The following is a 20,960-nucleotide window of genomic DNA, read 5'->3' as shown; positions in this document are numbered from 1 at the left end:
ATCTAGCTGCTATATAATGTTGCATTGTTCATAGAATAATGGCAAGAAAAGATATACACATTTTTATGGTGTGAGAACTACTCAAGAAGTTACTAGTAATCACAGAAACATATTTACCACCCATCTTAATGACATTTAAATGGAGAAAGAAGAAAAAAAGTAACAATACCAGCTGTTGTTGACAAAAGTGAGGGAAAATTGGTACACTGTTTTCAAAAGCTGGTGCACTTGAGAAATTTTACAGTATTCCTAAAAGTAGTTTGTTATTTTATGTTCAGCAGAAGTTACATAAAAAAAGAAAGTTAAAACTGGAATTAACAAATTAAACTTTCTCAGCCCAGGATGTGGCACAGTAGACAAAGTGTTGGGCTCTCCAGTATATCAAGTCCTGAGTTCAGACCCTGGCATTGCATGTGATGCTCTGGTTCTCTTGCTTCCTCTATCTCTCATAAATACATAAACATTAATAAAAATATAACTTTCATGTCTGAAAAAATTGTTATAAAAGCTAAAAATGGTTTCTACATAAAAAGCAAATGACTCCTTCAAATAGAACTCTGCTAAAGATTCTCTGATGATTTTACAGAAGATAAATAGGCTACCACACAGAATTAGAAGGCTCAACAGGAAAAAATAAGCTGGTAGTGGCTTAACAGTCTCAGTAGTGGCTTCAAAGATTTTCAGCAAGTTTGTGGCAATTTGCTGAAAATGCAAAACTCTATCCTGACAGACTGTAGATCAAGGATGACTCAGTTTATCAACAGCTGGGCATCTTAGAAAGCTGAGCATATTTATAGTCAAGTAACCAATTCTATGTCTATTCCCCCCAATTCGTAAAATACCTGCTTCTCCATTTCAAATAGCACAAAATTGGCATTTATTTGAATGGTCACTGCAACTACTGTTATCAAGTCTGGCTTCTGAGTCTTTTAACTTATTCTGTGAATAAGTAGGCTTACATATCAATAACCACTTTAAACAAATTTTGAAAGAATAACTTATATACTCTGTGAAACCAAAGTATGTTCACCAAAATGAATTTTTAAAAGAAAGGAAAACTAGAAAGAATAAAAGGGTCAAGGAAATGTAAGTGGAAAATAAGGTACAAACATATTAACCAAGATTAACAGTACTTTTTAATAGTGGAATTTGGAAAATATTTATACATTTTGAAGCACAATAGGACTCATTCATTAGATTGACATTGAACTTACCAATAAGTGTGAAGTGAAATTAAGATGAACATGCTCATATGCCATGGTATCTTCACAAAGCTGTGGAATAAAACTTGCCTTTTCTATTTAAAGCCATTTCATTACTGCTTAACAGTTGGTCTGACAGGAAGGCAGCAAGCAGAGTTAGAAAAAGAAAACAGCATGAAGAAAGACGAGAAAGACAATATGCAATTAGGGATGTAATGTCTTCACCCAACCCTTTTGGGTTCTCCTTGTGTTCTGACCTGTAGCTGCTGGGAGCTGTCATTGAGATTATCCTCCCTCCGCCGAGCTTCTTCGAGCATCTGGGCACTCTTCTTCTTTTCAACCTGTTCCTTGTGCTTCAGATTTGCTACTTTCTTATTCTGGTCCTTCACTTGCCTGTTGACAGGAGGAGAAAAATCAAGATTTTCACATATACATATAGGAAAGAATGTCTATAGACTTGTGGTTGCCATCTAGGAGAGCTTTAGAAAGAAAAGAAAAAAAATTTTTTAACACTTCCAAATTCTTACTACCAAACAATGGCATTTCAGGAAGGTGTACTTACTGTAAAAGAAAGGTGAAAAGTGAAAGTTGTCTGAAATAATGGATAAAATAAAACAAACCAGACATTTATGTTGAGATTAAGTAGTTCCCAGATAGGAATACTTGCAATGGTAGACTGTCTGAAGAAAGACTTCATAATACAACTCTAAGGTTATTATAATAAGTATTTCAAATATTCAAAAACCTATACAGGGCCAGAGAAGTGATTAAGTGACATGGAGTATGCCCTGAATATGTGAGTGCCTCAGTTCAATCTCTAGTTCTGCACAAAATTTTGGAGAAGGGCAGTGCTCTAGTATCTCAACTAGAAGAAAATAATCCCTTTTTTCAGGCTTTAAAAAACACATACACGAAAATAATTAAATAAAGATGTGGGAACCCATCATCAGCAAAGAACAACATTACATACTTCTGAAGCTCCCTATGTACTTCTCCTTATGCTATTTTATTGCGCCTACACAAAGAATAACCAAGACCCTGAATTTTGTGTTTAAAATTCCATTTAATTATGTGAATCCTTCATTTATTTTCATGTTTTTGAAATTCATAAGTAAAGTTCACTAGTAAACTTTTTCTTTTCTATGTGCTTTGATGGGCATGTAACAATCAATGAGTATAATATATTTTGTATCCTCCCTATTGTTACTGCAGTAAAAAAATGCACAAAAATTAAGATGTCTATTCCCAAGGTTGACAGCTCATGGGTTGCTTTCATTTTTCTGCTCACTACTAAAATTGTTGCTAAGTGCATCCTGATATAACTATGAATCTGTTTCTCTAGATAGAGACCTAGAAACTGAATTGTTGGGCTATGTATTAAGCAAGAATTCAACTTCACTAACTAGTGGTCCAGGAAACCATATTAACAGCCGGTTTACACTTGTATACAGACACCAGTACACTAATACTATCATACTTTATTTTATTTTATTTTATTTATTTATTTATTTTTCCTCCTCCAGGGTTATTGCTGGGCTCGGTGCCTGCACCATGAATCCACCGCTCCTGGAGGCCATTCCCCCCCCCCCTTTTGTTGCCCTTGTTGTAGCTTCGTTGTGGTTATTATTATTGCCCTTGTTGACGCAATTCGTTGTTGGATAGGACAGAGAGAAATGGAGAGAGGAGGGGAAGACAGAGAAGGGGAGAGAAAGATAGACACCTGCAGACCTGCTTCACCGCCTGTGAAGCGACTCCCCTGCAGGTGGGGAGCCGGGGGCTCGAACCGGGATCCTTAGGCCGGTCCCTGCGCTTTGCGCCACATGCGCTTAACCCACTGCGCCACCGCCCGACCCCCACTTTATTTTATTTTTTTCCCTTTTGTTGCCCTTGTTGCTGTAGTTATTATTGCTGTTGCTACTGATGCTGTCATTGTTAGGATAGAGAGAAATGTAGAAAGGAGGGGAAGACAGAGAAGGAGAAAGAAAGAAAGAAAGAAAGAAAGAAAGAAAGAAAGAAGGAAGGAAGGAAGGAAGGAAGGAAGGAAGGAAGGAAGGAAGGAAGGAAGGAAGAAACCTGCAGACCTGCTTCACCGCCTATGAAGCAACACCCCTGCAGGTGGGGAGCCTGGGGCTCGAACAGGGATCCTTACTCCAGTCCTTGCCCTCATGCTACATGTACTTAACCTGCTGTGCTGACTCCCGTGACACTATCATACTTTCTAAATTTTGCTTCACAAGTGATGGAGCAGTGTTGCAGTGTCTTCTCTCTCTTTATCTGATCCTCTGTCTAGACCTAGAGGGAAGGAGGGAAAAAGGCCACTGTAAGTGGTGGCATTATACAGGCACCCAGTCTCAATAATAATCCTGGTTAAAAAAAAGGGGAGTTGGGGCGGTGGTGCAGTGGGTTAAGCGCATGTGGTGCAAAGCGCAGGGACTGGCGTAAGGATCCCAGTTCGAGCCCCTGGCTCCCCACCTGCAGAGGAGTTGCTTCACAGGCGGTGAAGCAGGTCTGCAGGTGTCTATCTTTCTCTCCCCCTCTGTCTTCCCCTCCTCTCTCCATTTCTCTCTGTCCTATCCAACAACAAACAACATCAACAATGGGAATAGTAATAACCACAACGAGGCTACAACAACAAGGGCAACAAAAAGGGGGAACAAATGGCCTCCAGGAGCGGTGGATTCATGGTGCAGGCACCGAGCCCAGCAATAACCCTGGAGGAAAAAAAAAAAAAAAAAAAAGAATGAAGCAATTTTGTTGTGAATCAAACTGTTCTTTCTCAAAACTGAATTCTTTTTTAACACCGGTGTACTCAGTGTAAATATTCTGCTCTCCATTATATGAGAAAAAAATTAATGGTGTATGAAGTCTTTGCACTGTGCATCTGTGAACTATTACAGGTGGTAGAGACAACTACTAAAGCCTGTAGCAGTAGCTTAGTTATTTCAAACATTATGACACATGACACAAGGAGCCTATTTTATAACAATTGAAGAGTCTGGTTAGAAAGCAGATACTGTAGACTAAACTTCTGATTCAATCAAAGTCTCTTTCATTCTCTAGTACTTTTAATCAAAGCTTACAGGGAGCTGCAAGACAGCACACCAGTAAAGCACATATTTAACTATGAATGAAGATTCAGGCTCAAGGTCCCAACTACCACATGGGAGCACTATACAAAGGGTACTCCAATTTACAAGCAACAGAGTGATACCATGATATCACTCCCCTCTCCCTCTCTCCCCCTTTGTCTCTCATCTTCTATATAAAAAAAAAAAAGTCAAGAGCAGTGGAACAGTGCTTGCAAGAAACCCTTGCAGGAAAATTATTTTTTAAAAAAGTTACACTGACATTACCTCCAAGTCAAAGAACAAAGTCAGGATGTTTTACTTGAGTTGCAAAAATGAGAATTTAAAAAGCTATTCCTCTATTGTATGCAAACCACCAGTATATGTTTAAAAATGTTTATTTTGATCTTTAAAACATTGGACATATAATAACATATATGCATCCATTCCAAAAAGACATGAAAATGCTAAAACTATAACTATTTTCAGAGATGTGATATTGTACTTCTGTAAAATAGTCTAAAAGAAATATGTACACAGAGATTATCAAGAGGAAACTAGCATAATCCAAAAAAACACACATATGTGTGGACACATAAGCATTACCAAGAAAAGTAAAACACATTAAAAAGGAAAATAAAAATTAATCTTTGGTTTCCAAGGTTCTCTGTAGTCTGCTGAAAAAAGTGAAATTACACAGGCACAAAGATGTCAGTGGGAATGACAACAGCAAAAAAAAAAAAAAAAATCCAAATCAGTATGTGTTGTATTAATAAAATAAAAATATTTTATATAGTTTAGAACTATGTATTTAAATATGAAATGTAGGCGACTAGGAGACAGCTCACCTCTAGACCACACTCTTCACCACATGTGAGAACCTGGGTTCAAGTCCCAGACCACATAAGAAAACGGGAATGCATCGTCCAGTCATGGAACCTCTAGGGCAGGGCTCACTTTCCGGCATGCTTCTCTCAAGTCATACCAACTGATACTGCATCTGCTGATCCTAACCTAAGCAATGCAACCAGTAGCACCTCCGCATGCTTCACATAAGACTGTACAGAGACTTCAAGTGGGGAATGTCAACCTTTCAACTTCATTACTCTGGTAAGGCCTTTCCTAGCTAGTAGGATTCCTTAACTCCATTTCTTTTTTTCTTTTTTTTTTTTTTTAATATTTATTTTATTTATTTATTCCCTTTTGTTGCCCTTGTTGTTTTATTGTTGTAGTTAGTATTGTTGTTGTCGTTGTTGGATAGGACAGAGAGAAATGGAGAGAGGAGGGGAAGACAGAGAGAGGGAGAGAAAGATAGACACCTGCAGACCTGCTTCACCGCCTGTGAAGCGACTCCCCTGCAGGTGGGGAGCCGGGTTTCGAACCAGGATCCTTATGCTGGTCCTTGTGCTTTGCGCCACCTGCGCTTAACCCACTGCGCTACAACCCGACTCCCCCTTAACTCCATTTCAAGTAGCCAACTTCTTAATAAAACCTCAAAACCTAGATATAGACCAGGGTGCATGAGATAGGGCACATGTGCACAAGTATTCATAAGTTAGGAGGAAATACATACATTAAAGCAAAAGTGCACAACAGTTTGCAGTGAGTCAATAAATGTAGCAAGCAAGTAGAAAGACCTAAAAAGACACCTTAAAGTACCTAATGAAACAGTTTCTACTTAGACCTAGATACCCTCCTCATCTATCTGTTATTACACATCCCTCAATCACTCCAAAGCTAACCTTGTCAGACAAAGTAAGGACTACAAAAGCTGAATAAGGGCAAGAGACTAGCATACTTTAAAAATGGCCACCCCATCACCAGGGGCCCTAGTCACGGAGTCCTGGGATTCCCACACAGACATGATGAGCCTAGACCTCTAACAAATCCCTCACGCCACTGTCACTGGTCATCTCCATCAGGAACAGCATAATGGACACCTCTGTGGGCCCCTATCGGACCTTGCCCTCAATATGGATCAATAATGGTAGGGAATTTTCTATTCTCCAAAGGGAGGTTGGACAACATACTCTACCTACCACCCAAGAATGATGGGTGCTGAAATTAGTGCAGCATGGAATGTTCCTAGCCGTGACCACAGAATGTGAGCTCAGACATACAGAGATGCAGAGGTTACATAGGCTCCTGTGCTGAATATGGGCCCCAGATCAAATCGATGGGGTTTACAGTCAACAATATACATACTTTCCACATATTTGGGAGCTACTCTTTTCCCTGATCCAGCTTTCTATTCATTTTTCCAACTATGACGCCATCTCCCTAGATGTGGGTCCACCTGCATATTAGAGGCTAGGCACAGGCAAAAAGTAGTGAAGTCATGGGCCCCTTGGAATATACCTAAAATAAACCTATGAGCTTTTTCCAAAATGAAGACCCCAAATCTTCACCTGCCATATTCTTGCCTTTAAGTTCATGATTAGTCAACAATTTGTTCTGCATTATATCTTAGCTCTTTTTCAGCCTCTAGGTTCCAGATGATACCATGATGCCAACCTGACTTCCCTGGGCAGAAGACCCCGCCATGTGTCTTGGAGCCCTGCCTCCCCAGACCCCTGCCACACTACGGAAAGAGAGAGACAGGCTGGGAGTATGGATCAACATGTCAATGCCCATGTTCAGTGGAGAAGAAATTACAAAAGCCAGACCTTCCACTTTCTGCACCCCACAATGATCCTGAGTCCATACTCCCAGAGGAATAAAGAATAGGGAAGCTATCAAGGGAAGAGATTGGACATGGAACTCTGGGAATTGGCACTGTTTGGAAATGTACCCTTCTTATTCTATAGTCTTGTCAATATTTCCATTTTATAAATATTATTTTTTCTTTTTTATTTAAGAAAGGATTAATTAACAAAACCATAGGGTAGGAGGGGTACAATTCCACACAATTCCCACCATCCAATCTCCATATACCACCCCCTCCCCTGATAGCTTTCCCATTCTCTATCCCTCTGGGAGCATGGACCCAGGGTCATTGTGGGTTGCAGAAGGTAGAAGGTCTGGCTTCTGTAATTGCTTCCCCGCTGAACAATAATTATTTTTTAAAAAAAGAAAACCAGGGAGTCAGTCGGCAGCACAGTGCAAAGGTACAAAGCTCAAGGACCAGCGTTAAGGATCCCAGTTTGAGCCCCCAGCTCCCCACCTGCAGGGGGTCACTTCATGGGCTGTGAAGCAGGTCTGCAGGTGTCTTTCTCTCCCCCCTCTGTCTTACCCTCCTCTCTCCATTTCTCTCTGTCCTATCCAACAATAATAATAACAACAATGTTAAATAACAAGGGCAACAAAAGGGAATAGATATTTTTAAAAAAGAAAGAAAACCAAAGTAGAGCAGTGCTCTATGTTCTCACTCTCTACTGCCCCCACCAACTTTCTTTAAAAAGAATAAAAAAGAAAAAAGAAAAGAACACTGGAGGAGTCATGCAGGCCTGAAGCACCAGCAATAACCCTAGTTGCCAAAAAAAGAAGTGTTGTGCTGTCTCTTCATCCCTATCTTTGTCTCTATCTTTCCTTCTTGAGAATTAAAAATAAAAGAGACTGCTGAAAACAGTGAAATCACACAGGCACAAAGAAGTCAGTGGGAATAACAACAAGAAAAACAACCACAACCCAAATCAGTATGTTGTTGTATCAAGGTCCTAACAGTGTCCAATCATGTCTGCAGCTGCAAACAATCATAGAAATGAACTGAGTGAACTGGAGATTAGAATCTCAACTTCTCAAAATCAGTAAACCAAGGTAGAAAATTCTGATAACCAATGAAGGAAAAAGAGACACAAGTTATCTACCAAGACAGCAATAAAATGCCCCAAACCAAAGAAATGATTCTACCTAGGAATGGCCTCAGATCACAGGAAAAGAAAAGCAGAGAATCTCTTCTGACATATAACAGAATAACTCATGGAGCTCCCCGCCGCCCGTGCAAAAAAAAAAAAAAAAAAGTCACTGCTTATTTCCTCAACTGTGTAAAGATAAAAACCCAAATTTGGTTTGATATATTCAAAAATCAGTCTATAAGTATGAAAAAACAAGACAAGCAAGTTGGTACTATGCCAAGAAATCTGAGTATGATGGTAGAGAAAAAGAAGTGAAGAAAATATCTGTTTTACACAGATATATTAGTACTACTCAGATGCCAAAAAACAATGAAATCTTCTCTTATGCCTGACCTTTGACAGAACCTGAATGATTCATGGTAAGTGAGATAAGCAGAGGACAAATACTGAATGGTCTCACTTACAGGTAGAATTTAAGAAACAAGGATGGAAAGGGAAAACACAAAAATATAAACAAATATCCCTGTCTTAAAACAATGACTTAGCTTTTTGGATCTATGACAGAATATATTGTTAATTGTCTTCATTCTAAAAAAAAAAATTCCTGCTCTATGCTGTTGACACTGTCTTCCTGATTTATTCATAATGGTATGAAAACATCAAGCATTTTTATGGAAAGCATAGTAGAAAGCAATCCATTTTATTTAATTAGTATTACTTAATCTTCATAGGGGTGGGGCAGTAGAGCCAATGCTTTACCAAATCTAAGGACCTGTGTTTTGCTGCTGCTGCTAATACATTTACTTCTGTAGGTCACAGAATCTGTATTCCCTTAATCACTACACAGGAGCACCACAATGAAATGAAAGTTTACACATAGTGGAGCAGTGCTGTTGCCTCTATCTGGGGGGAAAAAAGAGTAGCGGAACCGTGCATACCCTAGCAAAAAAGAGTACATATATGTATGTATATGTGTATATGTATACATGTATTTATGATGTATATGTGTGTATATATCTGTCTAAGATAGTATAAATAACCTGAGGTTTTAGAGTAAAAGAGCAGTACTAAAAGAAATAAACATATATTTCTCCCCCCATTATTTTTTCTTCTACAAAATTTAATTTTCCCCAACACTACTACATTAATTTTTTTTCACGCTTTCATATTTTTGTTGTTTCTATGCCTCAAACCTTGCAGAATCAAGCAAATAAACACTTAACCCTCCATGGTGAAAGTCACAGTTATAAACGTGGATGATCTCTTGACCTACAAAAGTAAATTTATTAGCAACAGGAGCAAAAATATAAGGGACAAGATGGCTGTTGGCTTCTATAATTTCCTTTTCCTATCTGAACAGATACTTTGTTAGATACTATTAACAATTCATTGATTTCCATACTGCAAAACTGTATCAATGAATGACTGATTCTGTGAAAGCTACAATTCAATTATGCTGCATAATAATATATTAAATTGTTCATGGAAAAAATAATAAGCCATCATTTTCTTTAGCTAGTGATATCACAGAGCTCAGTTTAGAAAATATTTAATTTGGGGGCTAGGTGGTGATGCACATGGTTAAGCGCTCACATTACAGTACATAAAGATCTGGGTTCAAGTCCCTGTTCCCCACCTGCAGGGCGGGGGGGGGGGGAGCTTCAAGGTGGTGAGGCAGGGCTGCATGTGTCTCTCTGTCTCTATCCCTCTCTATCTCCCCTTCCACGCTCAATTTCTCTCTGTCTCTATCCAATAATAAATAAAAAATTTAAAAAGACAAAAAATAAAAGAAAATCTTAACTATCCATTGTCTTTTTGAACCCTAAGATAGCAGGAACCTCACATCTCCACTATAGAGCCTATATTTCCCCCAGTCCTGGAACCTTAGGATAGGGCCCACTTTACCGCATGCCTCTCCCAATCCTTATCAAATAATATTGCATCTGCCGATCGCAACATAATCAACTCAACGATTGCCACCTCAACATGCTTCAGCTCAGACTGTGTCCACAGACTTCACGTGTGGAATGACAACCCTTCAGCTTCATTACTCAGGTGAGACCTTTCCTTTCATAGTATTCTCTAATTCCATCCCAGGTGGTTCATTTTCTAACAAGTCCCAAAACCTAGATACAGACCAGGTTCTGTGAGAGAGAGCATATGTTCACACGTATCCATAAACTAGTGCAAAATATATACCTGAAAGCAGAAGTACACTAGAGTTTGCAGTGAGTACCCCCCTAACACTTCCTCTCCACTATTCCAAGCTCTGGGTCCATGATAGCTCAACAATTTGTTTGGCTTTGTATGTTAACTCTCTTTTCAGCCACCAGGTTCCAGATGCCATCAGGATGCTGGCCAGGCTTCCCTGGATTGAAGACCCCACCAATGTGTCCTGGAGCTCTGCTTCCCCAGAGACCCACCCTACTAGGGAAAGAGAGAGGCAGACTGGGAGTATGGACCGACCAGTCAACATTCATATTCAGCGGGGAAGCAATTACAGAACTTCCACCTTCTGTAAACCATGAAGACCCTGGGTCCATGCTCCCAGAGGGATAGAGAATGGGAAAGCTATCAGGGGAGGGGATGGGATATGGAGATTGGGAGGTGGGAATTGTGTGGAGTTGTACCCCTTACCCTATGGTTTTGTTAATCTATCCTTTCTTAAATAAAAAATAAATTAAAAAAAAAAAACAAAAAGAAAATCTTTAATTTGGATATTTCACTCTAATATGTACCAACACAAAGAAAAAAGTTAAAGGTTACTAGAAACATCAAAGAATTAAAGCTCTAGGGGAGTCGGGCTGTAGCGCAGCGGGTTAAGCGCAGGTGGCGCAAAGCACAAGGACCGGCATAAGGATCCCGGTTCGAACCCCGGCTCCCCACCGGCAGGGGAGTCGCTTCACAGGCGGTGAAGCAGGTCTGCAGGTGTCTGTCTTTCTCTCCTCCTCTCTGTCTTCCCCTCCTCTCTCCATTTCTCTCTGTCCTATCCAACAACGACGACAACAATAATAACTACAACAATAAAACAACAAGGGCAACAAAAGAGAATAAATAAAATAAAATATTAAAAAAAAATGAATTAAAGCTCTAGTAGAAAGTTAATGCTAATAGATAATGCTGACAGTTTTCACTAATGCAAAGACATGTTAGTGATCAGAAAATTTGGGAGTCGGGCGGTAGCACAGCAGGTTAAGCGCATGTGGCGCGAAGCACAAGGACCAGTGTAAGGATCCTGGTTTGAGCCCCCGGCTCCCTACCTGCAGGGGAGTCACTTCATAGGCAGTGAAGCAAGTCTGCAGGTGTCTATCCTTCTCTCCTGCCTCTGTCTTTCCCTCTTCTCTCCATTTCTCTCTGTCCTATCCAACAATGACATCAATAACAACTTATAAAACAAGGGCAACAAAAAGGGAATAAATAAATATTTAAAAAAAGAAAGAAAGAAAATTTAAGAGCTGGCTTTCTTTCATAAATTTTGGTCAAAATAAAACAAGTACCATCACATTATCCAGAAGATTAATTATGAAAGCTGTTTTCTTCCACTGAAAAAACGTTTCTGATCACATTAGTAAATGAGGAGACTAGAAAAAGAAAGGGAAGTAAAGACTACCAAAAGTATGACTTATAAACCTGAAACTTTATAGGGCAATCAATCTTCACCACAAAGCATTACAATCTACTATCAAGGAATCCTTAACCAATAAAATTCTTATTTTATGTAAAATATTATTTAATTTATAAAAATTTAGTATGCACACAACTGAATTATATAGGTGTACATTCTCCTCTTTGGATTCATTCCGAGTGCATAATAAAAGCCAAAATTCCTTTAATTAGCATATATTTCTTATCATTCCATCATACAAGATTTGTTTTGGAGTGGTTTTGCTGTCTTGCTATGGTGATGTCCTCAATCATCAAGGTGAAGTTTATACAACAGCACCCTGATCATGTTCTCTAACAACACCCCCCCAAACACACTCCCCATGACTAAAGGGTCTAAATCTGAATAATAGTATAATATAGTATAGTACAGTACAGTATGGTATAGTACAGTATTAAAGGAAATATTTTCTAGATGCACTATTAATTATAATACTTAATTAATTGTATGTCTCGAAGTTTTTCAAAACACAAACTGAATCTTTTCTCAATATATGCAGTGTAATTGATATGCAGACTCTCTCAAAAGCCTAGACCAAGTAGATCAGAAGCAACCAATAGCATAGCTATATACAAGATACTGGGTACTATACAGCAAACCCTAACAAAAGGACTTTTCAAAGTTAACCCAATTACCAAATAATGTGATGATAACATTAACTATCGATTGTCTTTTTGAACCGTAAGACAGCAGGAACCTCACTATAGAATCTCCACTATAGAGGAATCTCCACTATAGAGCCTCTACTTCCCCCAGTCCTGGAACCATTGGATAGGGCCCACTTTCCCGTATGCCTCTCCCAATCCATATCAAATAATATTGCATCCGCCAATCACAACCTAACCAACACAACGATTGTCACCTCAACATGCTTCACTTCAGACTGTGTCCAGAGACTTCACGTGTGGAATGACAACCCTTCAGCTTCATTACTCGGGTGAGACCTTTCCTTTCATAGTATACTCTAATTCCATCTCAGGTGGTTCACTTTCTAACAAAGTCCCAAAACCTAGATATACACCAGTTTCTGTGAGAGAGAACATATGTTCACACGTATCCATAAACTACTGCAAAATATATACCTGAAAGCAGCAGTACACTAGAGTTTGCAGTGAGTACCCCCCTAACACTTCCTCTCCACTATTCCAAGCTTTGGGTCCATGATTGCTCAATGATTTGTTTGGCTTCGTATGTTAACTCTCTTTTCAGTCATCAGGTTCCAGATGCCATCAGGATGCCGGCCAGGCTTCCCTGGACTGAAGACCCCACCAATGTGTCCTGGAGCTCTGCTTCCCCAGAGACCCACCCTACTAGGGAAAGAGAGAGGCAGACTGGGAGTATGGACCGACCAGTCAACGCCCATGTTCAGCGGGGAAGCAATTACAGAAGCCAGACCTTCTACCTTCTGCAACCCACAATGACCCTGTGTCCATGCTCCCAGAGGGATAGAGAATGGGAAAGCTATCAGGGGAGGGGGTGGGATATGGAGAATGGGTGGTGGGAATTGTGTGGAATTGTACCCCTCCTACCCTATGGTTTTGTTAATTAATACTTTCTTAAATAAAAAAAATACTTAAAATAGATATAAGTATATAGCCAGGAAATAACTCATCTGGGAGAGCAGACTCATTACCAAGGGAAGGCTGAGAACATGCATTTTAAAGGGTAAAGAACTCTGGATTAAATACTAGATCATCATCTCTTCTAGGGGAAGTGCCTATAAAATGACAGTGGGAAGGGGAGGAAGCTCAACTAGTAGCATCAGAATAAAGGCCTTTTATGCATGGGGCCCTGGGAACCACACAGGAGCACAATGAACAGCACTAGGAAGGGAGCTGTATGGTTCTCCTCTCTGTCTCTTCCCTAAGAAATAAAAAACTGAAAGAAGAAAAAAAAAAAGGACTGAGGAGGCTACTCAGCATGTTACACAAGTTCAAGACCATAGGTTTCCGGGCTCTGTATTAAAAAACAATAGTAGGAGACACATGTTGAGACAACTGATACCCTCATCTCATTTGCTAAGAGAAAAAAAAGGGCCGTGTGAACTAACTGAAGGGGTGCCTTTATGAATTATGTTAGTGTATATCAATATGAAAAGTTAGATTTTATTTTTAACATAATTATACCACACACAAACTGCTTTTAAATGACTTAAAAGGGGATTTTCATTTAGGAAAAAAAAAGTCTTCAAATTAAACACTGAGTAAAAGCTATCAGAAAGTAGAAATAAAAAAGAGAGAGAGAACCTTTTCAAGCAAAGCCTTAACTTCAACTTTCTTATTTTTATTTACTTTTTTTTTTTAATTGCCAACAGTTACTGCTGAGGCTAAGAATGTGCATGACAAATCCACTGTTCCCAGCAGCCATTTTTCCTTTATAATAAAATTTAAGGGAGAGGGGAGATAGACATGGAGAGAGAAAGAGATACCCACAGACCTGCTTCACTACTAAAGCTTCCCTCCCTGCAAGTAGGGACCAGAGGCTTGAACCTAGGTCCTCAACTATGGCAATATCTGTGTTTAACTGGGTGTGCTGCTGCCCAGAACCCAAGCTCATCTTTTTTAAGTAAATAACTTATTATTTTATTTTAACAAGAAAACACAGAAAAGGGGCGGGAGGGAGCACTGCTCAGCTTTGGCTTATGGTGGTGCTGGTGACTTAACCTGAGACCTCAGAACCTCAGGAACAAAAGCCTTTTGCATAACCATTATTCTGTCTCCCTAGTCTTGCAACTTCATCTGACTGTCTGTAGTAGAAGTGGAGCACCTGAAAAATAAATAGAGTTTTAAAATATCACTACAGAAAACTGCATTCTTTTCTCATTATTCACACATGTTCATCTTTGCACTAGGACAGACTGAACTTTTGGTTAATGTCAGTATGAATCATTAATAACAGCAGGATAATTTAATAATCCTGAAATGTTTGACATCATGCTATGATTAACTAGATTAACTAGGAATCTAGGGGGGAAAGGCAAAGAGGAGTAATAGTAATAGCTCCACTTACACTATCCTAAGTGTTAGTAGCATTAATTCATCCAACGTTCATATCAGCTCCTTAGATTAGATACCCATACTAATTTTAAAGATCAGGAACTTCAGAAATCTACCTATGGCCCTAGCAATCCTGGACTCAGTAACTCAAACTGTAATGTGTAGGCTGAAGTACAAACAAATAAGAGTCCTGAGGTTGAAAGGAGAAGCTTTCTAAGTCCTAAGATTTACTAGCTGGCTAAAGCTAAAGGGACTATGTTAGTTTCTTTCTTTCTTTCTTTCTTTCTTTCTTTCTTTCTTTCTTTCTTTCTTTCTTTCTTTCCTTTCCTTTCCTTTCCTTTCCTTTCCTTCTTTCTTTCTCTCTCTCTCTCTCTCTTTCTTTCTTTCAATTGGGGGAATATAGCTTATAGTCAACAATAAAATACAGGGAGATGGGCGGTAGCACAGCAGGTTAAGTACACATGGTGCAAAGCACAAGGGCCAGCATAAGAATCCTGGTTCGAGCCCCCGGCTCCCCACTTACAGGGGGTTTGCTTCACAAGCGGTGAAGCAGGTCTGCAGGTGTCTATCTTTCTCTCTGTCTTCCCCTCCTGTCTCGATTTCTCTCTGTCCTATCCAGTAATAACAACAGCTATGACAACAATAACAGCTACAACAAGTGCAACAACAAGAGCAACAAAATGGGAGAAATGGCCTCCAGGAGCAGTGGATTCGTAGTTCAGGCCCCAAGCCCCAGCGATAACCCTGGAGGCGAAGGAAGGAAGGAAGGAAGGGAGGGAGGGAGGGAGGGAGGGAGGGAGGGAGGGAGGGAGGGAGGGAGGGAGACAGTAGTTTTGTAACATTTCTCAGTTTTCCACATAACATTCTAATACCCCACCTAGGTCCTCCTCTACCATCATGTTCCAGGACCTAAACACTGCCCCCTCCCACGCCAATGTCCTTTACCTTGGTGCAATACACCAACTCTAGTACATGTTCTGCTTTGTGTTTTCCCTCCTGTTCTTATTTTTCAACTTGTGTCTATGAATGTAATCATCCCATATTTATCCTTCTCTTTCTGGCTTGTGATACTGAACATGATTCCTTCAAGCTCAATCCAAGATGAGGTGAAGACAGTAAACTGACCATTCTAATAGCTGAGTAGTACTCTACTGTGTATATAAAACACAACTTACACACCTACGGACATCTAATCTTTGATAAGGGGACCCAAAGGATTAAATGGAAAAAGGAGGCTCTCTTCAATAAATGGTGCTGGGAAAACTGGGTTGTCACATGCAGAAGAATGAAATTGAACCACTTTATCTCACCAGAAACAAAAATCAACTCCAAATGGATCAAAGACCTAGATGTCAGACCAGAAACAATCAAATACTTAGAGGAAAACATTGGTAAAACACTTTCCCACCTACACCTCAAGGACATCTTTGATGAATCAAACCCAATTGCAAGGAAGACTAAAGCAGAAACAAACCAATGGGACTACACATCCAAAGAAACTATTAAACAAACAAAGAGACCCCTCACAGAATGGGAGAAGATCTTCACATGCCATACATCAGACAAGAAACTAATCACCAAAATATATGAAGAGCTCAGCAAACTTAGCACCAAAAAAGCAAATGACCCCATCCATAAATGGGCAGAGGATATGAACAAAACATTCACTACAGAGGAGATGCAAAAGGCTAACAAACATATGAAAAACTGCTCTAGGTCACTGATTGTCAAAGAAAAGAAAATTAAGACAACACTAAGATAACACCTCACTCCTGGAAGAATGGCATACATCAAAAAGGACAGCAGCAACAAATGCTGGAGAGGTTGTGGGGACAGAGGAACCCTTTTACATTGCTGGTGGGAATGTAAATTGGTACAGCCTCTGTGGAGAGCAGTCTGGAAAACTCTCAGAAGGCTAGACATGGACCTTCCATATGATCCAGTAATTCCTCTCCTGGGGTTATACCCCAAGGACTCCATAACACCCAACCAAAAAGATGTGTGTACTCCTATGTTCATAGCAGCACAATTCATAATAGCCAAAACCTGGAAGCAACCCAGGTGCCCAACAACAGATGAGTGGCTGAGAAAGCTGTGGTATATATACACAATGGAATACTATGCAGCTATCAAGAACAATGAACCCACCTTCTCTGACCCATCTTGGACAGAGCTAGAAGGAATTATGTTAAGTGAGCTCAGTCAGAAAGATAAAGATGAGTATGGGATGATCCCACTCATCAACAGAAGTTGACTAAGATCTGAAAGGGAAACTAAAAGCAGGACCTGACCAAATTGAAAGTAGGTCACCAAAGTAAAAACCCTGTGGTGAGGGGTAGACATGCAGCTTCCTGGGCCAGTGGGGGGTGGGAGTGGGTGGGAGGGATGGGTCACAGTCTTTTGGTGGTGGGAATGGTGTTTATGTACACTCCTAGCAAAATGTAGACATATAAATCACTAGTTAATTAATATGAGAGGGGGAAAATCAATTGTATGTCTCAAAGTTTTTCAAAACACAAACTGAATCTTTTTAATATATAGGCTGTGTATTTGATATGCGGACTCTCTCAAAAGCCTAGACCAAGTAGATCAGAAGCAACCAATAGCACAGCTATATACAAGATACTGGGTACTGTACAGCAAACCCTAACAAAAGGACTTTTCAAAGTTAACCCAATTACCAAATAATGTGATGATAACATTAACTATCGATTGTCTTTTTGAACCCTAAGACAGCAGGAACCTCACATCTCCACTATAGAGTCCCTACTTCCCCCAGTCCTGGAACCCTTGGATAGGGCCCACTTTCCCGTATGCCTCTCCCAATCCATATCAAATAATATTGCATCCGCCAATCACAACCTAACCAACACAACGATTGTCACCTCAACATGCTTCACTTCAGACTGTGTCCAGAGACTTCACGTGTGGAATGACAACCCTTCAGCTTCATTACTCAGGTGAGACCTTTCCTTTCATAGTATACTCTAATTCCATCTCAGGTGGTTCACTTTCTAACAAAGTCCCAAAACCTAGATATACACCAGTTTCTGTGAGAGAGAGCATATGTTCACACGTATCCGTAAACTACTGCAAAATATATACCTGAAAGCAGCAGTACACTAGAGTTTGCAGTGAGTACCCCCCTAACACTTCCTCTCCACTATTCCAAGCTTTGGGTCCATGATTGCTCAATGATTTGTTTGGCTTCGTATGTTAACTCTCTTTTCAGTCATCAGGTTCCAGATGCCATCAGGATGCCGGCCAGGCTTCCCTGGACTGAAGACCCCACCAATGTGTCCTGGAGCTCTGCTTCCCCAGAGACCCACCCTACTAGGGAAAGAGAGAGGCAGACTGGGAGTATGGACCGACCAGTCAACGCCCATGTTCAGCGGGGAAGCAATTACAGAAGCCAGACCTTCTACCTTCTGCAACCCTCAATGACCCTGGGTCCATGCTCCCAGAGGGATAGAGAATGGGAAAGCTACTGGGGAGGGGGTGGGATATGGAGATTGGGTGGTGGGAATTGTGTGGAGTTGTACCCCTCCTACCCTATGGTTTTGTTAATTAATCCTTTCTTAAATAAAAAAAATTTAAATATATATATATATATCTGAAAGCAGCAGTACACTAGAGTTTGCAGTGAGTACCCCCCTAACACTTCCTCTCCACTATTCCAAGCTTTGGGTCCATGATTGCTCAATGATTTGTTTGGCTTCATATGTTAACTCTCTTTTCAGTCATCAGGTTCCAGATGCCATCAGGATGCCGGCCAGGCTTCCCTGGACTGAAGACCCCACCAATGTGTCCTGGAGCTCTGCTTCCCCAGAGACCCACCCTACTAGGGAAAGAGAGAGGCAGACTGGGAGTATGGACCGACCAGTCAACATTCATGTTCAGCGGGGAAGCAATTACAGAAGCCAAACCTTCTACCTTCTGCAACCCACAATGACCCTGTGTCCATGCTCCCAGAGGGATAGAGAATGGGAAAGCTATCAGGGGAGGGGGTGGGATATGGAGATTGGGTGGTGGGAATTGTGTGGAGTTGTACCCCTCCTACCCTATGGTTTTGTTAATTAATCCTTTCTTAAATAAAAAAAGAAAAAAAAAAAAAAACTTACTCAGCCACTCATCTATTGTTGGTAACCTGGGTTGCTTCAAGGTTTTGTCTATTACAAATTGTGCTGCTACAAACATGAGTATACACAGATTTTTTTTTTTGATGTGTGTGTTTGGTTCCTTAGGATATATATATCCAAGAAAGGAATTGCAGGATCACCCGGTAGGCCCACTTCTAGTCTTCTGAGAGTTCTCCAAACTATTATCCACAGAAGGAACCATGTTAGTTTAATCAGTTCTTCAGAACCTGCCAGAATAATAATCTGCCCTATATTCCCCACTTGCTAGCTGTGAGCATCAGACACAGGTGTTTTTAAAGTATTAAATATATATAGTGTCACTATTATTTTCTAGTAGCTGCTAGATAAAATGCAGAGTATCTTTTGTGAACTATATCAGAAAGTCTCACACCTTAGTTTACATTGCCTTGGCTCAAATACAAAATGAACAACTTTTATAAAGCAGATTTCTAGCTAACTTCTGCCAATTTCTTTTATACTCTACATACTTATAAAGATGGACAAGTTATACTTAGTGGGTTTTACACTGCATTATCTAGTTTGAAAGTAAAAAAGAAGAAAGAAGAAATCTCTCTACAAGTTCTGAGGAAAATCCTTTGAAATAAAGCATGTAGTGCCTCCCACAGTGCCTCAGGAACATAAAAACAAGAGTAGTGGTTGGTTTGCTGATACCACTGTTCCTACTATTTATCAGAATCACAAATAAAACTAAAATGTCAAAAGAGTGTGTGCTCTATGTGTAGGATTTGTATATATGAAATAATGTAAAAGTTCTCATACAAATGCAAAGATTATGTTAACTCTTTGCACTTGTCATGTGTTGCTAGCATAACAGCAAGAATGTCACTGACAAAACTGGAAATCAAACTTTTTTTCTTTTAATTTCCCAAGTGGCTCCTTTCATCTTCATTTATCTCTCAGTCTAAAATAAGTCAGTTCTATTCTTTCTTTCTATTTTATGAGGGGCGGCAGTTTGAATCTACTCTTTTGGCAAAATAAACCTCTGATGGTCTAAGCATTCAAATTTTGGTTTCTAGGCCGCTCCCTCCTGAATGAAGACTACAATTTCAGTTCTCAATTCGAGGTTCAAGATAACATTAGCATACAATATTCTATTACATCTTTTTTTTTTTTTACACAACCATACTGACCTTGAGGTGAGACTGAAGCAAACAGCAAATCCAGGAAGGAAATGTGAAAGAGAAAGTTAGAAAGAATTAATAAAGGCAATATGCAGAAATATTATTCACAAACATAGATAAAATACAAAGCACAGAATTAGAAACAGAAAGGAGTCACAGATTTTGCACATTTAAATTGGTACTTTGATTTTCAATTGTCAACAAGTACATTTTTATATTAGATTACACCATGAAATTTTTTTTTTTTTTTTGTCTAAACTACTTCCTGAGGCAACAGAAAAGGCAGTCTCTGAAACACTAAGAAGAATGTAAGCTGCTCTCCTGTTCACTAAAGTAGTTTAATTGTAACTTCACAAGTTTGGTCAGCTCTGCATATACCAAATGGACAGCTGACTGTCCTTTTATTCACTCTACTCTGTCTTGAATCCAAGTCCTTTGTGACAGAGAAAAAAGGCAGAAAAGCAGACAATTCTTCAGAATGCTAAAACTGAACTATGTGAACAAATTTGAAACCATTTTCTGAAATATGCAAAGTTCTAATTTTTTTTCCTAATTACAGTCAATATTTTCACTTTAAACTGACCAAAATCAAATGGTGCAATCTAAAAGCAATAATGAACAAGAATATTTATTTTATAAGCATTAATTCATTGCCAGTGCTCTCTACCTAGCAGTTAAGAGAAACAAAACAACCATGATTAGCATCCCTGCACTGCAGGAAGCCACTCTGGTTCATTACTGCTTTGATAAAATCAGGCAGTTGTCCCCTTATAAAAACTAATCAGTTTCACTGAATTAAGATCAAACTTTAAGTTTTTAAATCACTAATGGCCAGTGCCACTGAGATTGTTGTCAGAATCTAAAGTGACAATCTTATTTCTTGAACTCAAATATCATTGCCAGTTTACTTCAGTGTTTTCAAATGCTTCAATACCTTAAACCAGAATTTTAAAAGCTA

At 39.6% G+C, this 20,960-nt stretch overlaps 1 protein-coding gene across 9 annotated transcripts in view; it reads right to left on the bottom strand.

The window, feature by feature from the left end:
• ERC1 (ELKS/RAB6-interacting/CAST family member 1) overlaps positions 1–20,960 on the bottom strand; it is a 450,240-nt gene that overhangs the window by 240,398 nt on the left and 188,882 nt on the right. For all 9 annotated transcript variants that reach the window (XM_060190339.1, XM_060190341.1, XM_060190340.1 and 6 more), the window contains one exon: positions 1,460–1,595. In XM_060190339.1, the coding sequence (XP_060046322.1) occupies positions 1,460–1,595 (136 nt within the window). The remainder of the gene's footprint in view (positions 1–1,459; positions 1,596–20,960) is intronic.

This window comes from Erinaceus europaeus, chromosome 4 (genome assembly GCF_950295315.1).
Source record: "Erinaceus europaeus chromosome 4, mEriEur2.1, whole genome shotgun sequence".
In the NCBI taxonomy this organism is placed as follows: domain Eukaryota; kingdom Metazoa; phylum Chordata; class Mammalia; order Eulipotyphla; family Erinaceidae; genus Erinaceus; species Erinaceus europaeus.
Note: the sequence above shows the minus strand (reverse complement) of the source record. Positions and strands in the feature narration are given on the sequence as shown.